We start from the raw sequence: 18,103 nt of genomic DNA, 5'->3' as shown, positions 1-18,103 counted from the left end.
ACATGTTCTACTTCTCCCTGGATGACACAAACCTTCTCCTGTGCTAAAAGCAGCTGTTTCCTCTGGAGCTCGATGGAGCAGGACAACAGCTCCTCCAGCTCCCGCTTCTGCTCGCGCATGGACATTTCCAGAAGCTACACAAACACACATCAGTATCAGTCAGAGATCCTGAATGCACTGGGATCAACTAGACCAACACATAACAGACTAGACACTTCACAGACAGAGCTGGGTAGAAACTGATGGCAGACTCATAACTAGAGGGTGTATTATTCACACAGTAAGCCATTGATCGTTTACTGATCCCCCCAATCTTTTAAATGATTTCCAAATGTTTGTGGTGTGGGGGTCTGACCTGTCTCTCAGTGGGTGTGACGTGGCTCAGAGACTGGCTGCTGATGTAAACCCAGTCTCCCAGTCGCTCCATGCGCTCCTGAAACTGGCCGTACCTCTCGTCCTGCAGCGGTGTGTGTGTCTGCAGACGACCCTCCACCTCACGCAGCTTATCCAGCAGCTCGCGACTCACCTTCACACACACACACACACACACACACACGTCATTCACATCCAGCAGTAGCGACAGAGCGCAGGATGAGCCTTTTACTCGTCTTGTTTGCTAACAAGTGGCTCATTCTAAATATAAAAATCCTGGCTTTCTGTCGGCTGATGGTGCGTCCAGGTCGGCCTACAAACCTGTCCTCACTGCAGCGTCTCCTTTGACAGTCATGAAGACGTGAGAACGTGAGGGTGACATTAAAATAACAGGTAGAAAGAGAGTGTATTGTGATCGTGTGCTCGTACTTTACTCCAGCTGATGTTGATCTGCCTGATTTGATTCATATGAGCGTCTCTGTCCTGACGACTCAGGCTGGAGTTTGACAAGATCTGAGAGCCGGTTTTATTTAGCCAGGAAAGAGTCTCATTCTGTCCATCCATCTCCTCCGTCAAGGCCTGAGAGAGAGAGAGAGAGAGAGAGAGAGAGAGAGAGAGAGAGAGAGACACAGAGAGAGAGACAGAGAGAGAGAGAGAGAGAGAGAGAGAGAGAGAGAGAGAGAGAGAGAGAGAGAGAGAGAGAGAGAGAGAGGGTTAAAGGGTTAAAGCAGAGGTTCTGAGGCACTATCTTCTGTTTTAAATGCATTTATAATTAAAATAACTTTTTTGAGCTTTTAAATCAGAGGATATTTTGGTGTTAATAGTTGCATTTACAGTATATATACACATACATTCTTTCTTTTTTTAGAAAAGTTTATTCGGGGCCCACTCCATTTTTCAGAAGTGACAGTAGATACTTTTAATTGACATTTTTATTTCAAATAAATGCTGTTCTTTTGAACTTCAAAAACATGGAGAATCTTAAGATGTGATAAGATGTAAGTAAGAATGTTTCTGGAGTATTAAATCAGCATTTTTGATTTCTGAAGGATCACGTGACACTGAAGAATGGAGACTAAGAGACCAAACACTGGGAGAAATGTGTTTCTGACTAACTACTCGAACAACAACAGCAATAATAATAATCTGAACTAAAACTGAAGTTAAATAGTTCAATAGTGGACAGTTTCTCTGGCTTGTTTTAAGTTTAAACAGTACATCTTAAATTAAAAGTCCATTTAAATAATTCTGAAAATGATTCATTAAGACCTCAACTAACTAACTACAGAACATAAAGCTCCTAAAATAGAAATGAAAAATAAAAACGTGTCCATGACACAAAAACTGCTGAAACTAAAACTAAACTGAAATTAAAAAGTAACACTGTCAAATGTAACAAATAAAAATTATAGAAAACATATTGTAAAAGCAAAAATAATATTAATAATAAATGAACAATAATAAGTAATGAATATATATATATTAGGGCTGTCAAATGATTAAAATTTTTAATCAAATTAATCAGAAATTTCAGTGGATTAATCAGGATTAATCTCTATTTGCAATTACACCTGAATTCTAACCATTTTTTTTTTTCTGAAATGCATACCAAAAGATAAATAACAGGACACAGATACATAATTTTCATGTATTGATTCATCAATATGTGGTTCTTTTTTTTCTGAATTTCAAAAGTTTAACATTTACTTAGATCAAATTTACCTTAGCACTATATCAAACCATGCCATTTAACTACAGATAGTGTAAGAGTTTTAGGTGAACCAGTGGTTAAATATAGCCACATATCTATGAAATTATGCATAGAGAAACTCGAAAGAATGAACTCAGAAACACATTTTTTTTTGGGGGGGGGGATTTATTAGCACTAATTAACAGCCAATATTTTAATAATAGGCTTATTATAATAAGTTACTAGTGAGAACTGCTCACTAAACTACAGTGTAAGCTCTTCTTTTCTTGAATACCATCAATGCAGTTAGTTGATGATGCAGGTGTGTGTGCGTGTGTGTGTGAGTGAGTGTGTGTGTGCGTGTGTGTGTGCGTGTGTGTGTGCGTGTGTGTGTGTGTGTGCGCGTGTGTGTGCGTGCGTGTGTGTGTGTGTGTGTGTGTGAGTGTGTGTGTGTGTGTGTGTGTCGAACCTTCAGCTCTCTGAGGCTGTCGTCGGAGGCTGAGACCGGCAGCATGTCCACTGCGACCTCTGTGTGCTGCAGCCACTGAGCCAGAGCAGCGGTCCTCTGAAGAACATCCATCACGGCCGGATCCTCACCCATCAGCCTGCACAAACAGCGTTTAGCACACACACACACACACTGCTCTGTGAGTCTGTGCTGCGGTGCGTCTCACCTGTGCTGGCGCTCACACACTTCGCTCTCGATGTGTGTCCAGCGGCGGCTCAGAGCGTCCAGCTTCTCCTGCAGCAGAGCGGCGTCAGGCGACGACACCTGACCGATGATGTGCTCTCCAGACGGGATCAGAACCGCCAGCACAGAGCGATGAGAGGCCAGACCCTCCTCCAGGTCCTACACACACACACACACACACACACACACATAGGGTTAATGGACACATGACCCGTCACGAACAGGAAGCTGCCACTTATCTTCAAATGCAAATGAGGGCAAGAAATGCATCTGACCCTAATTTGTATGAGGACAATTTCACATTCAACTCGCCCTCTTTCAGCACTTCACACACACACACTTTCTCTGCCAGACTGTGAGACACACTTAAGCACGCACGAGTCTAGTGACGAATGTCCTGGTGTTAATTGAAGGAGGAGACGACTGTGACTCTTCAACACACTCATGTCACATCAGTCGAGCAAACACTGGCAGTTTATTTTGCTCATATAATGGAAATCATCTTTCATTTATACAATTAATTGTGAGTTCAAAGTGACTTTATCATATAATTATCAATAAGTATCTCACAGAATGATCACTGATCTCTATTAACATTCATGATTAATGATTACTCTCCTCTATAATTATGTTTGGTGATTTTTTTTTCTGTTCTGAGTATGACATTTAGATTGACATTAATGCATGTGAAATACACTTATTTAAATGGACTGAAATGTATTCCAGCTCTGAACTCAAGATTGTGTGCCTGTAAGTGCTAAAATTATTTGCAAGGCAGCAAATGTACATAAAAAGCATAACTGAATCGAAAAAAATTACCCTTTTTAATGTAAATGACGTATGCATTTAAATCTGTCTGTCAAGCTCAGTAAATGTCAATAAATGTCTGTCGTGATTTGCATTTCTACTGACAAATTTGACCATAATGGAAATGTTCCCATGAGAGGCTTATCAAGGATTTGTAAAAATTCACTGAACAAATTCATATTTAACATGTTTATAACTTGCACTCACTATTGTTCAAATCTTTGAGGTAAGATTTTTTGAAAGATGTTTCTTATGCTCACTATTCATCTGATCAAAAAAATAAAAAATTTAAAAACTGTAATATTGTGAAATATTATTATAAATTAAAACAGGTTTATATTATCTGAAGTTTATCTGAACTTTGTATAAAATGCTTTCGTTTCTCAGTTCACTCATCATTGGGATTTGAGACTACGACCTATCGGTTAGCAGATTGTTAACCACGATGTGATTATGAAGCAGATCATAACAGACTGGATCTGTGACCCTTGACCCTGCGTCTGACCTGTTGGTGTGCACGAGCGCGGTCCAGGTCCAGTTCTCCGTCTGGTCCAATCCCGTCAGCCAGGACCTGTTCAGTGTCACTCAGCCACTGCGAGAGATCGTTCATATCACAGTGAAACTGCCTCCACTCCTCCACAGCTCCATCGAAACACCTGCACACACACATCAGAGCAGGAAACACACTCATCTAAGCGATGATTTCCTCACATTACATGCATTTCCTCAATTAAACACAACAGCAGTGTGTGCTTCAAATCGTTTATCTCATCCTCAAGCACAAGAGATGCACTGATACCACTCACCAGTCAATCTATCAGACAGACAGCGCCCTCAAGCACTCAGCATCATACACTCATTTCTCTGAGAGGACCAACACAAACAGCTGCTCCAGCTGACCATACATTCATCAAAAGATCTGACACATCACTGTGCAATAAAGCACGAGTAAGTTCAAACTGCAGCTGAGTGCATGTTCATTTAACCATGAGCATGTGCCAGTGTTGATATTGTGAACTAAAACTGGCTTCATTACTTGAAATAAAATAAAGGACAAATATTAGTGAAAAAAATTTTTTTTTTTGAAGTGCTAATATTCTTCAAACTAAAAAAAACACAAATTAAATACAAATATATATTTTTATTGATAAATATAGAAAACAAAGCACAAAGTAAATTTTAAGTAAAATTTAAATGAATACTGAAAATATAAAAATGAAAAACTAATTTAAAATATGAATAAATACTATAATAAGCCGAGTAACTTAAGAATTAAGTAAAAACTGGTCTGCTCAAGCTACTCAACCAGTAAGAGCCTGCTGTTTCATATTAAGCCAGCTAAACTAAACCTTCTTCACTTTTCACTGGTGATCATTATGGTTAAACTGGTACCCCAGCATAATTCAGCCAGGATCATTTTTTGGAAATGCATATTGGTCTTTTGGGCAGGGAACTGGTTCCTCCTGACGTCAGCGGGTGTCTATTAAAGAGGCAGAGTAACTGGGTCACATTTCTGTTGAACGGTGTGGAAAGCTGGCAGATTTGCCTTCCACTTCCTGTATGACTGACTTCTGACAGAGATGAAATCCTGCTCACCTCAGAGAAGAACCTCCCTCTTAAATGATTCACTTTGAGCTCTGAAGCCAATCTCAAGAAAACATGTCTAGGTCATATTTCAACACAAAAATCTTAGGAAAAATGATGAGTTAAATTTTGCATGAAGAAAAAGAAGCCTGTTTTAGCATTATTCACCACAATCCAGAAATTAAGTTACTGTATTAGATTAAATCATGTTAATGTAGACTTTTTTGCATTTCTAATTTTTCTAAAAAAAAAATATAGATTTTTTTGTGTATTATTCATATATTTAGTGCTGTCAAATGATTAATCGCATCCAAAATAAAATATTTTATTTACATAATATATGTGTGTGTACTGTGTATATTTCTATGTATATATAAATACACACACAGTCACACACGCATGTATATACTTAAGAAAATATGTTATGTTTACAGTATATATTAAATATAAAATAAGAATATAAATGTATCTACATGTGTGTATATATATACACTGAACAAAATTATAAACAAAACTTTTCCCCCCATTTTTCATGAACTGAATTCAAAAATCTAAGATTTCTGTCAAATATTGTTCACAAATGTGTCTAAATCTGTGTTAGTAAGCACTTCTCCTTCGCTGAGATCATCCATCCACCTCACAGGTGTGGCATATCAATTAAGACAGCATAATCATTGCACATTGCACAATAAAAGGCCTCTCTAAAATCTGCAGTTTAACTGTATTGGGGGTCCGGGGGGGTCCATTCATCCATGACCATCACCTCATGTTGCAGCATGATAATGCATGGCCCCAAGTTGATAAATTATAATTCTGATGTAATCGTCCTTATACTACAAAGGCCATTTTTTTACTAATTAGCATTGATGGTATTATTCATCATTTTAATTTAGCCTGAAAATGTCTATTAGTGTGTGATGCTTCTTTAAATCTGAAGCACTCTGCGGCAGAATTAATGAAGGTTTGAGTAGCGAGATAATGGCATGGGTTTCTCTCTCCTCATGCATGTATAATATGCAGGGACTTGACACATTTCTCTATGGACCAATCATCAGCACATATTTCTTGACTCCATAGGTCGGTCCTGAGAGGACATACCCTCCCTCCCTCCAACTAAATTCAGATTAGGCGTCGACTGTTATGGGTTTTTAAAGGATTACATTTGCTGCCCCCAATCCTTAATGCACAAGCACATCCTTCCCTGGACTCCTCCATTAGCATGTTAGGAATGGCCAAAATAACACTAAGAAATCTACCTCCCATAAGGAGGAAATGAGGAATTATATGCTTCAATGCTAACTCTTCTTAGCCCACTGCAACCAACACTCACACACATCCAACTGGAAGCGCTCTACAATTAAAGAGATGGATAATTATAATCTCTTTCATAACTAGAGTTGAAATATTAAAATCTATCATACTGTATGCATCACTGGTTTCATGCAATAACTACGATCATGTCCAACAAATGAAATGCAAATGTTTTTTGTGCGACTATGGACCGTAAAGGGGACACGGGGAAAGACTGCTCGTCTAGACAGGGAATTATGGGAGAGTGCAGAGTCACTGGAGGCTCACCCTTTCCTCTGGCTGTACATGCGGTTGACTCGGTCCCACTCTGAGTTCAGCTGTGTCAGGGCATCGGATATCTGTGCCATCTCCTGTCTGGACGCTTCCAGAATCACATCCGGCTGGCGCTCATTAATCACTTCCACCTGCTCTCCCAGCCGCTCCAAACTCTCCTTTATATTCTAGAGACAGACACACAGAGAAGTCAGTACAGAACAACTGAAAACATCAGCTAGTGAACAGGACGTTATTATGCTCAACAGTGTAGCTTATGCACAGTAGACTGAAGCTTAGCAAGCTAGGTTCAAAGCAGTTTCCCCAATGCTTGTTCCAGCACACTGATATCTGGAGCTCATGAATGAAATGACTGTAGTGTGTGTCTGACCCTGAGCGTGTCCTCCTGGCTGGAGAAATCCTCAAACAGTCCTCCGCTGAGCTCTGAGGAGTTCAGGAGCAGCTCGTTGTCGGCCATGGCCAGCAGAACCTTATTAATGTCCAGCAGATAGTCAGACGGGGAGACGGACGCGCTCCTCTCATCCTGAGGAGCGAGGGATGACTCTGATCTCTGCGGAGGGGAAGACGATGATTCCAGCACAACTGTCTGAGTTCTGATGATACGAAGCTCCTGCAGAGAGAAACACAGAGAGAGAATATAGTGAATATAAGAACTGAGTGTGAGACATACAGTGTTTCTCACATTTAACCTTTGTTTTCAATGCTATAGCATTTTGTGAACAAGATCTGTTGAGGGAACACAAGCAAATCAGCTGCCGATCTGCTGTAACGCTGATGTAACACAGCTATAAAAACGAGGCATTAAAAACAAACATAAAAGCCGTAACACAGCTGCAAACATTGTTGTAACAGTCGATAGTTGTAACCGTATCTGTAAAATAGCCATAACACAAATGTAAAAATAACTATCATTAATTTGACACAACTGTCATAACCGTAAAGTCATAATAGTAAAAAAAAAAGTGTAATAAAGTCGTAAAACAGCTGTAAATATTATTGTAACACAGCTGTAAAAGCCAAACGATAGCTTTAGCACAGTTATAAACATAACTGCAACATTGTCATAACATATCCATAAACACACATAAAACAGTAGCCATAACCACTATAAACACTGTTGTAACAGTCATAATGCAGCCACAACAGAACTTTAACACATCTGTAAAATAGCCATAATACAACCACAAAGTTAGCCACAATCATGGTTTTAACAGCTGTAACATCCATAAAGAAAACCGTACTCAACCTTAACATACGTAGCCAAAACATAGCTGTAGAAAGTTACAATTATAGTTGTAATAAAGCCTTAACAGCTGTAAACACTGTTGTATCAACACAGTTAAAACATATCTGTAACACAGCCGTGAGTATAGCTGTAAAATAGCCAGAGCCATAAAATTGCCATAACAGCCGTGAACAAAGATATAACAAAGCTGAAACACCGTTGTAACAGACACAGTGCAGGCAAAATATTACTGTAACAAAGCTCTAAACATAGCTTTAATACAGCCATAACAAGTCAAGACACTGTTATTTACAGTATATAGCGCTTTTTACTATGCAAATTGCCCAATAGCTTTTCAAACACTAGCTACCTACTATTTCTTAAAATGTTGTTTTTAGAAGTTGAAAAAAGTTTTACAGATATGTCTGAACAGTAGCAATACTACTTATTACTAAAGTGAAATCTGTTGGCAGAAATGTAAATACTGCAATTTAATGGGTTTTACATGTGAAAGTGGGTTGAAATTGAGAGCCGGCGTTAGGTGGCTGACGTGTTAGGAGTGCATGAACTGACCTTGTAGCCTGTCTGGAGCAGCAGGAGTCTCCTGCGGATGTCCTCTCTTCTGTCCTCGTCAGGAACAGACAGCAGCAGCTCCTCTCCTCTCCTCAACACCTCCTCAACATGAGCTTTCTCCTCATCCAGCTACAACACAAACACACTCATTCAGCACAAACACATGACGCTTTTTAAACGGCTGTTTGTGTATAGACAAGAGCAAGTGCAAAACCTCATAGCTGATGTTTAAAGGAATAGTTCACCCAAAACGTTACATTTGCTGAAAATTTACTCACCCTCAACCAAGCTTATTTTTCATGGGAACAGATTTGGAGAAATGCAGCATCCCAGCCCTTGCTAAGCAAAGGATGCTCTGCAGTGAATGGGTGCCGTCAGAATGAGAGTCCAAGCAGCTGATGAAAACATCACAATAATCCACACCTCTCCAGTCCATCAGTTAGCATCTTGTGAATTGAAAAGCTGCGTGTTTGTAACAAACACATCCATCATTAACCATCATGAAACCATCGCTTCTGGCCACAATACGAGTCCATAATCCATAATAACACTTCCTCCAGAGGAAAAAGTCCATCCCACGCTTTCCTCTTACATCAAAATCCAGCCACATATTTGTTCATAGCTGTTGTGACTTGTAAACGGTCCTGGATCCGTGCAGATTTCTCCCCTGATTCAGGGGAGATTACTTTTTTTGCTGGAGGAAGTGTTATTATAGATAGAGGTCTCATATTTTAGCTGGAAGCAACTTTTTAAGTAAAAAATCATCCTAATGATTGATTGCTTTCTGACAAATACACAGCTTTTCACTTCACAAGATATTAACTGATTGATTTGTGGATTATTGTGATGTTTTTATCAGCTGTTTGGACTCTCATTCTGACGGCACCCATTCACTGCAGAGCATCCATTGGTGAACAAGTGATGCAATGTTACATTTCTCCAAATCTGTTCTGATGAAGAAACAAACACTTTTAAATCTGTGATGTCCTGAGGGTTTTTGTTTTTTGGTGAACTATTCCTTTAAAATAAATATACAGCCACCTACAAAGTGTTATGCCATCTCACTTATGAAACTCTCATCAGATGTGTGTTTGAGATGTGTGTGTGTACCCTCTCATCATCAGGCGTGTGTGTTTTCTCCTGTCGCTCCAGGGCTCTGATAGTAGCCTGTAGGTCTGTTTCAAACAGCTGTATCTGTGAGGAGGAGAGAAGAGGAGCAGACCTCCCATCTGTCACCTCTTGCTGCGGCCGCACCGCCTCCTGTCTGACCTCCAGACCAGCAGACACCTGAACACACACAGGCTAATGAGTGTCTGTCCAGCGCCGCGGCTGGAAAACAAGCTCCACTCAGGCCTGAGCTGAGCCGCTGGAGTCGTACCTGAGCAGAGCTGATGTGCTGCGCCACCTTGTGGAAGTTGCGGTTGAGGTCGGCCAGTTTGGGCTCCACCAGCTCTCTGCACGCAGGGCCTCTGCTGGTCATCAAGATTACTGCCTGATCACGAGCACTGTCCACACGCACACTCATTCCCTCCAGCTCACACAACACAGCCTGTCAGACACACACAGAGCGGATTCAATGCATTAATGCATCTTCATGAAACCATGTTTCACTAGACTAGGAAAAACTGTTTGTTTTTATTATCTTCTATCAAAATGTAATTACTTTCTCTGCCAAAATACAAAAATGCAAGAATAATATTAAACAACACGGTAGCCTAACATTAATGATCCAAACAAATCCTGATGGAATAAATTACATTATTTATTGTTGAAAAATCCCTTTTAGTGAAAAGACACAAAAGACACAAATAACCAAGTCTGTATGTATGTGTGTGTGTGTGTGTGTGTTTGTGTTTCAACCTTCATCATTTTCTCTTTCTCGGCTGCAGGCATCTTCTCCATCTCATCCAGTCGTATCTCCGTCTGATAGAGCCATGTGCTGATATGAGCCAAATTCTCATCAAACATCTCCACCTCACGCATGTGATTCTACAACACACACACAGAGCATGCATGATACAGCATTTTTAAGTAAAGTAAATGTGAAATATAATAGGTAAAAAGTAGTGCTGTTAAAATATAAACATTTTTTAATAGTACCATTATTTTGTAGTTAAATGGAATTATTATGCATATTTTTTCCATTTTTAAAACAATGTATGCATTAGTATTGCTGCATTTGATACCTCATGGAAGAATTGGAAAAAATGACAACATGAACACCAATAACAACATTAACAACAATTACAACAACAACAACAATAATAATAATAATAATAATAATAATAACCACACACACACACACACACACACACACATATATACACACATATATACACACATATATACACACATATATACACACACACACACATTACAATAAAATATATAAAACAAAAATGCTGTCCATCCAGTATTGGTTTAATTCCTTTTCCAAGAATGATAAATAATAATAATTATAATAATAATTATTATGCTCATAAGTTAAATTTCAAAGCTGTACAACTTTGATATTAATGAAATTCTGCCATACAGACTGCTAATGACTGAAACCTCCCTTGTGAGTTAAATTTGCATACAAATGAGTAATTATGAAGGTCTTCCCCCATCATTTACTGATAAATGAGACTCCAGACACAAACTCTGTTGTTTGTGGGCGTTTGTGTGTACAGTCGTGGCCAAAAGTTTTGCCAGTGACCTGCAAAGTTTGCTGCTTGAGCTGTTGTGATATTCTTTCACATTATTTCTTGATTATTGGGTTGTGATCAGATGCTTTTTTAATAATTTCTTAAAGTTCTCGAGGGCCAAAAAATTTACTCTTTCACTGTTTTTTTATTCCCGACACAAAATGACCAGCTAACATTAATTGACTAATTAAATCAGCAGTACCTCTGAAAGTGTGAATGAGGATTTAAAATTCACTGATTCAATGATATCATTGTTTTTCAGTATACCATAGAAACATGTGGAAAAACAATCTACAAATACATGTTAATTGAAAAACAAAATAAAATATAATTTCAATATAAAATATAATACAAATAATTAGGTTAGGGTGAAGGTTAGTTAATAGTATTTTTAATTAGCTGATATAAAAACAAAATCTATAGAATATTTAGCTATCTATAAGTGTGTGTGTGTGTGTGTGTGTGTGTGTGTGTGTGTGTGTGTGTCATGTGCTCCTATCCTTCTAATCAATCTTGACAAATCACACAGAACTGAATGAAGCAGTAGTTGGGATGAAGTGAAACTAAATGAGTTAACTGCGTGATGTAAGTTGAAGCAGTCCCTCACCAGAACAGCACTGAGCCAGTCCTCGGTCATTGTGTGCACACGCTCCCAGTCTTCATTGAGCACAAACAGCTGATCCTCCAGCTGAGCCTCGCTGCCCTCCACTAAGGCCTGCAGGGCGGCGCTCTTCTCCATCACCACAGACAGTTCACTCTTCTTGCGCTCAGACTCCTTCAACATGCCCTACAGACAAACACTCATGTAACACACACTCAGTGTAAAGCCTGCATGAGCGGGCGGCTGTCAGACACACTCACGTTGGCCCATGTGATCTCCGTCTCTATGTCGGCAGGCATGTCTCCTGTGCTGAGCTTCTCTTTCAGCAGCGTCTCAGTGTGCCTCATCCAGGCCTGCAGGGCGGCGCTGTCCTTCTGCAGTCGCTGAGACAGAGACAAGGCCTTCTCCAAATCCTGCTTCCCCTCTGTCACCTAACCACACAAAATAGCACACAAACTCATTTTACTTTTGTAATGTCATGTATTTCTGAGTGGATTTTATCCACTGGAAACTGATTGGGTGGTGAAAAGTAGAAAAACAGAGGCCGTAGAGGCTGAACGTAACCTTTTACTTTTCAAACCTAAAAGTCGCAAAAGCAAAATGTACAAAAACAAAACAAAAACATGCATATGTTGCTTTTATTGCGGTTTTAACCATGTATTTATAAATGCACACAGACCTGAGCTCCCAGTTCATTGTAGAGTAATTTGAGGGCAGTGAGTTGTTCATCCATTTCTTTAGGATTTTCCGTCTGCTGTTTCTGTACGATCTGTCTTCCTGTTTTAATCACCGTCTCCACCTCCAGTTTCACCTCGCTCAAGATCTTATACAGTTTCTGCATTTGTAAAAACAACACGCACACATAAAGCACAAGCAGTGTGAGTGAGAGTCCATGATGAGGTGGGCTTTTCAGTCTTGTTACTGTAAAACAAACTATTAAACTATTTTTTAGGTAGCTGGAATACAGGTGAAATATAATAATGCCTGCGTGTTTCTCACCATGCATCCGTTTAGGTGGGTCTGGATCTCCTCTGGTTGTGTGTCTTTCAGGTCCAGGATGTGAAGTTCGGCTTTAGCGTTTTCCAGAATCCTCTTGCAGTCCAGCATCCGCTGCTCAAAGTTGGCTGGTTTCTGGAACAGCTGGAATTTGGTACTAATCTCCCGGAGTTTCCGCTAAAACAGAGATACACAAGATAAACTTCAGGGCTGGAATACACTACTATTAAAATCTGAACAGATTTAAAAACACTAGCAATCATTCTCTGGACGGTTCGGTTAATGGTTACAGAGGAAAAACTGGGACCAGTTGTATAAACATAGCCACTATGTGAAGACTGTGTCTTGAGAACTAGAGAACCAACAAGCGTAATCAGACTTACTTTTTGGATTCAAATTAGTTCATCCACTCATTTGATAAATGACTTTAAAATGTTACGACCAATCAAAAAAAAAAAAATAAATAAAAATAAAAAAAAGAGGACTTTTAAAGACTTTATGCGCTTTATGCAACTGGCTCCAGGGCATTGCACACTAAATGACAATCACACATTACTTGAACATTACTGAATAACACCAAAAACTCGATAAATAAGCCCTAAAATTATAAAAACCTAATAAAACAAAAAGACTTGACTTAAACTCACTAATTTGATCCAGGTTCAATGACTCAAGATAATCTGATGTGCACACATGCATTCTGTCAAAATATTTGTTGTTGGACATTAAATGTGACATGTAGAATTTTAAACCTACACATAAGTGTATCTTTATCATAGTAGCAACTGTAAATCAAAAGCTGGCTAATACTAGCTCAAATTAATTAAATGTGTGTTCCTTTTTATTTATTTTTTTTAAGTTGCATTTCCTGTATACTTTTATTTTTAGTAATTAACTAAACCAGGGTGAAGTATGAACAGTGTTTGCATTTCCACTCCTGTCCTGCGGGGGCAGTATTGTGTCTCACCTGTAACTGGTCCAGGAGGGTTCCTCCTCGCACTGGTTTGCCCTCTGGGACAGTCGGAGGCACGTTACCTACATTCCTCCTCCTCAGATCCTCCAGTGTTGCCTCATGGGCCGCGATCTCAGCCTGAATGGCCTGCATTCAGAAGATTTTTAATGTTAAAAGCACAAGAGTAAAAGAGGAATATAATATTATACAAGTAATATTATGATCAGTCAGTGGTTATTGGAAATCTCGAGTATCTCTGAATATCTACATGTGTGAAGAGTGTGGTTTGTGGCATCTGTTGTGAACGAGGAGCTCGTACCTGGGCTTCCTGTGGCAGCTGGAAGGCGTCGACGCGGTCGGTGAGGTACGAGGTGAGCGTCTGGTCCAGCTGCGTCAGGGACGTCTGTAGTGTGTGTAACACCGCCTCGTTCTCTCTCAGAGTCCCCAACTTCTGCTCCAGACACATCTGACGTGCAGCAGCCTACAACACACACACGCATGAATGTAACACTGCACATCTGATGTGAATCTGAATCAGTTCTGGTGAATCATTTGATCCGTTCAAGACAAACACACCAGCTGAGTCAGTTCTTCGTAGCGAGAGTTGAAGCTCTCCAGTTTCTCGCTGATGAGTTCATCCAGAATGCCTCCATCTATGAGAGTCTGGGCCAGCTCTCGGATCTGAGTCCTGTTATCACCCGGATGACGCAGAACCGACTCCAGAGACTGAAAGAGAGACACATCATATCTCCCATTTACACCATGGACATGCTTTTATCATCCAACTCTGTCAAAAACGTGATCCGATTACTCAAAGCTCAATCAGACAGAATTAAAAAAAAACATATTTGGTCACACTGTATTTGTAACACTTAAGGTCTGGTAATTTTGTGGGCAAACAATGTGTTGTCAATAATATAGCAATCACTTTCAAACCATCTTGAACGTTGTGAAATAGGGTTGGGTGTGGTTTGAGTTTTAAGATCACATTGATGTTTGAATCCTGTTTGTGAGCTTTAAGGATCTGTTCAATTAAAGTGCTTTGACATGTTGGTGGTGACACACATGTTTAGCTTATCACAGATATTATACTTAGCTTTTGATCGTAGCCAAACATTGGAGAGTTTAGATTATTGAGGAAGGTCGAAATCAAAATGTTAATTTTTAAGCATTCGATTCTGGAATTGTGATTGATTTTGGATTGCCAACCCTAATGGGAAATCTGTATTGGGAGATCTTTCATCCTGACTTGAAATTCTCAGTGATGTGGATTAATATCGAAATGACTGGATTTTGGCTGCACAAATTTGTCGAAACATGCTGACCCACACCTTTAGCATGGAAGCCGTTACCTCCAGAGCCTCGCTGACAGACTCTGTGTTTTCTGGGACGGTCTCGGGGGCTTGAACTTTCTCCTCCAGCGTGTTCAACCAGCCAGACTCCACATCCAGATACTGCAGCAGCTCGATCCAGCAGGACCACACCTCCTGAACATCAGTACAAACACATCAGATATCTCAGCTAGACGTCCAAAGAGGAACCAATCAAATCACAAGGTTTCCTCTGTGTGTGTACCTCGAGCGTGTGGCACTTGCTCTTGAAGCGATCACACAGTTTCTGGTAGTTCTGCAGCACTTCATTGAGCTCAGGGCTCAGGTCCGGACCACCAGGGGGCGGCTTACCAAACAGCACATTAATGCTGTCCTTCAAGATCTTTACACGCACTTCCTTCTGTAACACATCCTCTTTAGCCCTCTGAAACACACAGAACGAGAGAGAACCTTTACACAGAGGTCCTGAAGGAAGTATGTAGATAAATAAAGTGTCATTATCATGAAAATCCTTTGGCACCATTACGCTTTTGACACAAGAAACTAGAATAACATTGTCAGAGCTTTAGAGAAAAAATAGTGCTGTCAAATGATTAATTGCGATCAATCGCATACAAAATAATTGTTTTCTTTGCATATGATATATAAATACTAGGGGTGTAACGATACGCGTATTCGTATTGAACCGTTCGGTACGACGCTTTCGGTTCGGTACGCGGTACGCATTATGCATACCGAACGGTTCGTTGGAGTAATTAATTATATTTGAAAAAAAAAAAAAGAGAGAGAGAGAGAGAGAAATATAATGATATGCGTTCAACAAGGTAGCGCAATAACCCAAACAACATAACAGGCAACGCCCCTGACACTCCCGAAGAAGAAAAAAACACCATCTTATATGTTTATGTTAGGCTACTCAGCAGGCGCTCGCTCACTCAGTACGCGCTGAAGGCTCGTTGCAAAATAGCCAATGCGTTTAACAGACTAGAAATGAGAAGATCCTCCAATAACCAACAGGTCTGGTGTTTGGGTGCACTTTGGATTCCCTTTAAGCTATAATGGTGATGGCAAGAGAGTGGTGGATAAAAAAACAACGGTATGTCGCATCTGCAACATGACAGGGTACACCAGCGGGAATAAAAAAAAAAAAAAAAAAACACCAGCGGGAATATCTGGGATATATGCGTCAGTACTATCTGGGAAAAGACGAAAAAAAGGAGAAACATGCACGCAGCAAACTATCCCTGCAGCATTTAGACACTATAGCTTACAGGGAATCCAACCCAAACACCAGACCTGTTGGTTATTTTAGGATCTTATATTTCTGGTCTGTTAAATGCATTCGACATTTTGCAACGAGCCTTCAGCGCGTGCTGAGTGAGCGAGCGCCTTAGGGGCCGTTCACATATCGTGCCTAAAAACGCATGGAAAACGCTAAGCGCGTCTTTCTCCTGAGGCGTCTGTCTTTGCTAAGCAACAATGACGTGCTCTCTCCATGAGACGCGGAAATTTCAGCGAAGGATAAATGGATTTGCAGCTCTAAAAATCGCTTGCAGTAGCTCTGCTACTAAATTTATTTCAAAATTGCAATCCATATACAACTATGATCAGCTGTTCCTTCATCTTGGCTGAGCTCTCAACGTTGTTACGGGAAAGGATGAAGCTGATTGGTTGGTTCTTGTCACATGACCCGCGGTGCGCTTGCGGCATTCTGAAAAGTTGAGATGTTTTTACATTTTGCTGTATCTAAAACGTATCGAACCGAACCGAACCGTGACATCAGTGTATCGTATCGAACCGAACCGTGAATTTTGTGAACCGTTACACCCCTAATAAATACACATACAAAGTGTATATTTTTTTATATTTAAAATGTATTTACTGGTCTATATTTATATTCATATAATTTATATTATAAATAAATATATTTAATATATAATCATAACATTTTTCTGAAATATTTACATGTTTCTGTTTGTATTTATGTTACATAATAAATATACACAGTACATACACAGATATTATTGTAAACAAAAACTTATTTGGATGCAATTAATCGTTTGACACACACACACACAAAATAATACAGATAAAAAACAATAAACACATTCACAACAAAACAATAACACATGAAAAAACATGCTCAAATTTTTTTCATCATAAAAAAGTACAACTTTACATTCATTTTTACTAATTAATGTTTAACTAACAATATTCATTGCTTTAAAGATCACTTGTTTATGTATACTCAAAAGATAACAGATAAAAAATACCAGTCTCAGTGTTTCAAAACTGAAAATATTAAAATATTTTTTTTATAGAAAATAAAAGCTTGACGTAAACATTAGAACACTAATTAAATTAATAAATGCTAAAACAGTATATAAATAATACTAAAACAGTACTGGAAAATACAAGAAGCATAACTATACATTAAAAAGCAATACAAAATATAATGCATAAAATAATTAATAGTGAAAGTTATTATAGAACTGTTATGTTCTACCTTCATCTCCTGCAGCGCCTCGTCCAGCTCCTCGGGGCTCTTGTACTCAAAGTCTCTCATCAGAAACTCCTCGTCCACTTGAATCATCCACTCGCGCATCTCCGCCACGTCTTTCTTCAGATTCATCACTTTCTCCTGACCCTCACTCACACGCTCCTCGCGCCTCAACAACTGCAAATAAAATCCACCTTAACATGACTTATCCCAGAAGAGCATGCTCGTGAATCAAGCCGGGTGGGGAAGTGGCTTACTGAATGCTTTCTACTTGGAAAAAAAACACCTTGTACAAGCTCTTCCCTTGCTGTGCAGCTAAGAGATGTTAAAGGGATAGTTCACTTTTGGTATCTTTTAGCTTATCTCAAGGGCATCCAAGATGTAGGTGTCTTTGTTTCCGCAGTAGTTTCCATTTGGACATTTTTAGGTCTAACCGTTCTTGTCTGTGACTCATATAATGGAGGTCTATGGTCAACACCTCAAAGAACATGCACAGAGGAGTCCAAATTA

At 39.5% G+C, this 18,103-nt stretch overlaps 1 protein-coding gene across 7 annotated transcripts in view; it reads right to left on the bottom strand.

Moving 5' to 3' along the window:
- Window positions 1-18,103, bottom strand: part of utrn (utrophin) — a 193,575-nt gene that overhangs the window by 115,937 nt on the left and 59,535 nt on the right. For 5 of the 7 annotated variants that reach the window (XM_052594679.1, XM_052594685.1, XM_052594683.1 and 2 more), the window contains 22 exons: window positions 17,600-17,770; window positions 15,338-15,517; window positions 15,094-15,249; window positions 14,339-14,488; window positions 14,082-14,243; window positions 13,778-13,909; window positions 12,814-12,987; window positions 12,494-12,649; window positions 12,075-12,245; window positions 11,821-12,000; window positions 10,387-10,515; window positions 9,905-10,075; window positions 9,637-9,813; window positions 8,527-8,655; window positions 7,099-7,338; window positions 6,723-6,895; window positions 4,066-4,216; window positions 2,737-2,912; window positions 2,532-2,667; window positions 802-951; window positions 356-526; window positions 33-134 (listed from right to left, as the gene is read on the bottom strand). In XM_052594679.1, coding sequence (XP_052450639.1) covers window positions 33-134; window positions 356-526; window positions 802-951; window positions 2,532-2,667; window positions 2,737-2,912; window positions 4,066-4,216; window positions 6,723-6,895; window positions 7,099-7,338; window positions 8,527-8,655; window positions 9,637-9,813; window positions 9,905-10,075; window positions 10,387-10,515; window positions 11,821-12,000; window positions 12,075-12,245; window positions 12,494-12,649; window positions 12,814-12,987; window positions 13,778-13,909; window positions 14,082-14,243; window positions 14,339-14,488; window positions 15,094-15,249; window positions 15,338-15,517; window positions 17,600-17,770 — 3,537 coding nt within the window. The remainder of the gene's footprint in view (window positions 1-32; window positions 135-355; window positions 527-801; window positions 952-2,531; window positions 2,668-2,736; window positions 2,913-4,065; window positions 4,217-6,722; window positions 6,896-7,098; window positions 7,339-8,526; window positions 8,656-9,636; window positions 9,814-9,904; window positions 10,076-10,386; window positions 10,516-11,820; window positions 12,001-12,074; window positions 12,246-12,493; window positions 12,650-12,813; window positions 12,988-13,777; window positions 13,910-14,081; window positions 14,244-14,338; window positions 14,489-15,093; window positions 15,250-15,337; window positions 15,518-17,599; window positions 17,771-18,103) is intronic. The other 2 variants (XM_052594682.1, XM_052594686.1) reach the window with 1 other exon arrangement.

This window comes from Carassius gibelio, chromosome B23 (genome assembly GCF_023724105.1).
Source record: "Carassius gibelio isolate Cgi1373 ecotype wild population from Czech Republic chromosome B23, carGib1.2-hapl.c, whole genome shotgun sequence".
Taxonomy (NCBI): domain Eukaryota; kingdom Metazoa; phylum Chordata; class Actinopteri; order Cypriniformes; family Cyprinidae; genus Carassius; species Carassius gibelio.
This window is presented reverse-complemented; position numbering and strand designations above follow the sequence as displayed.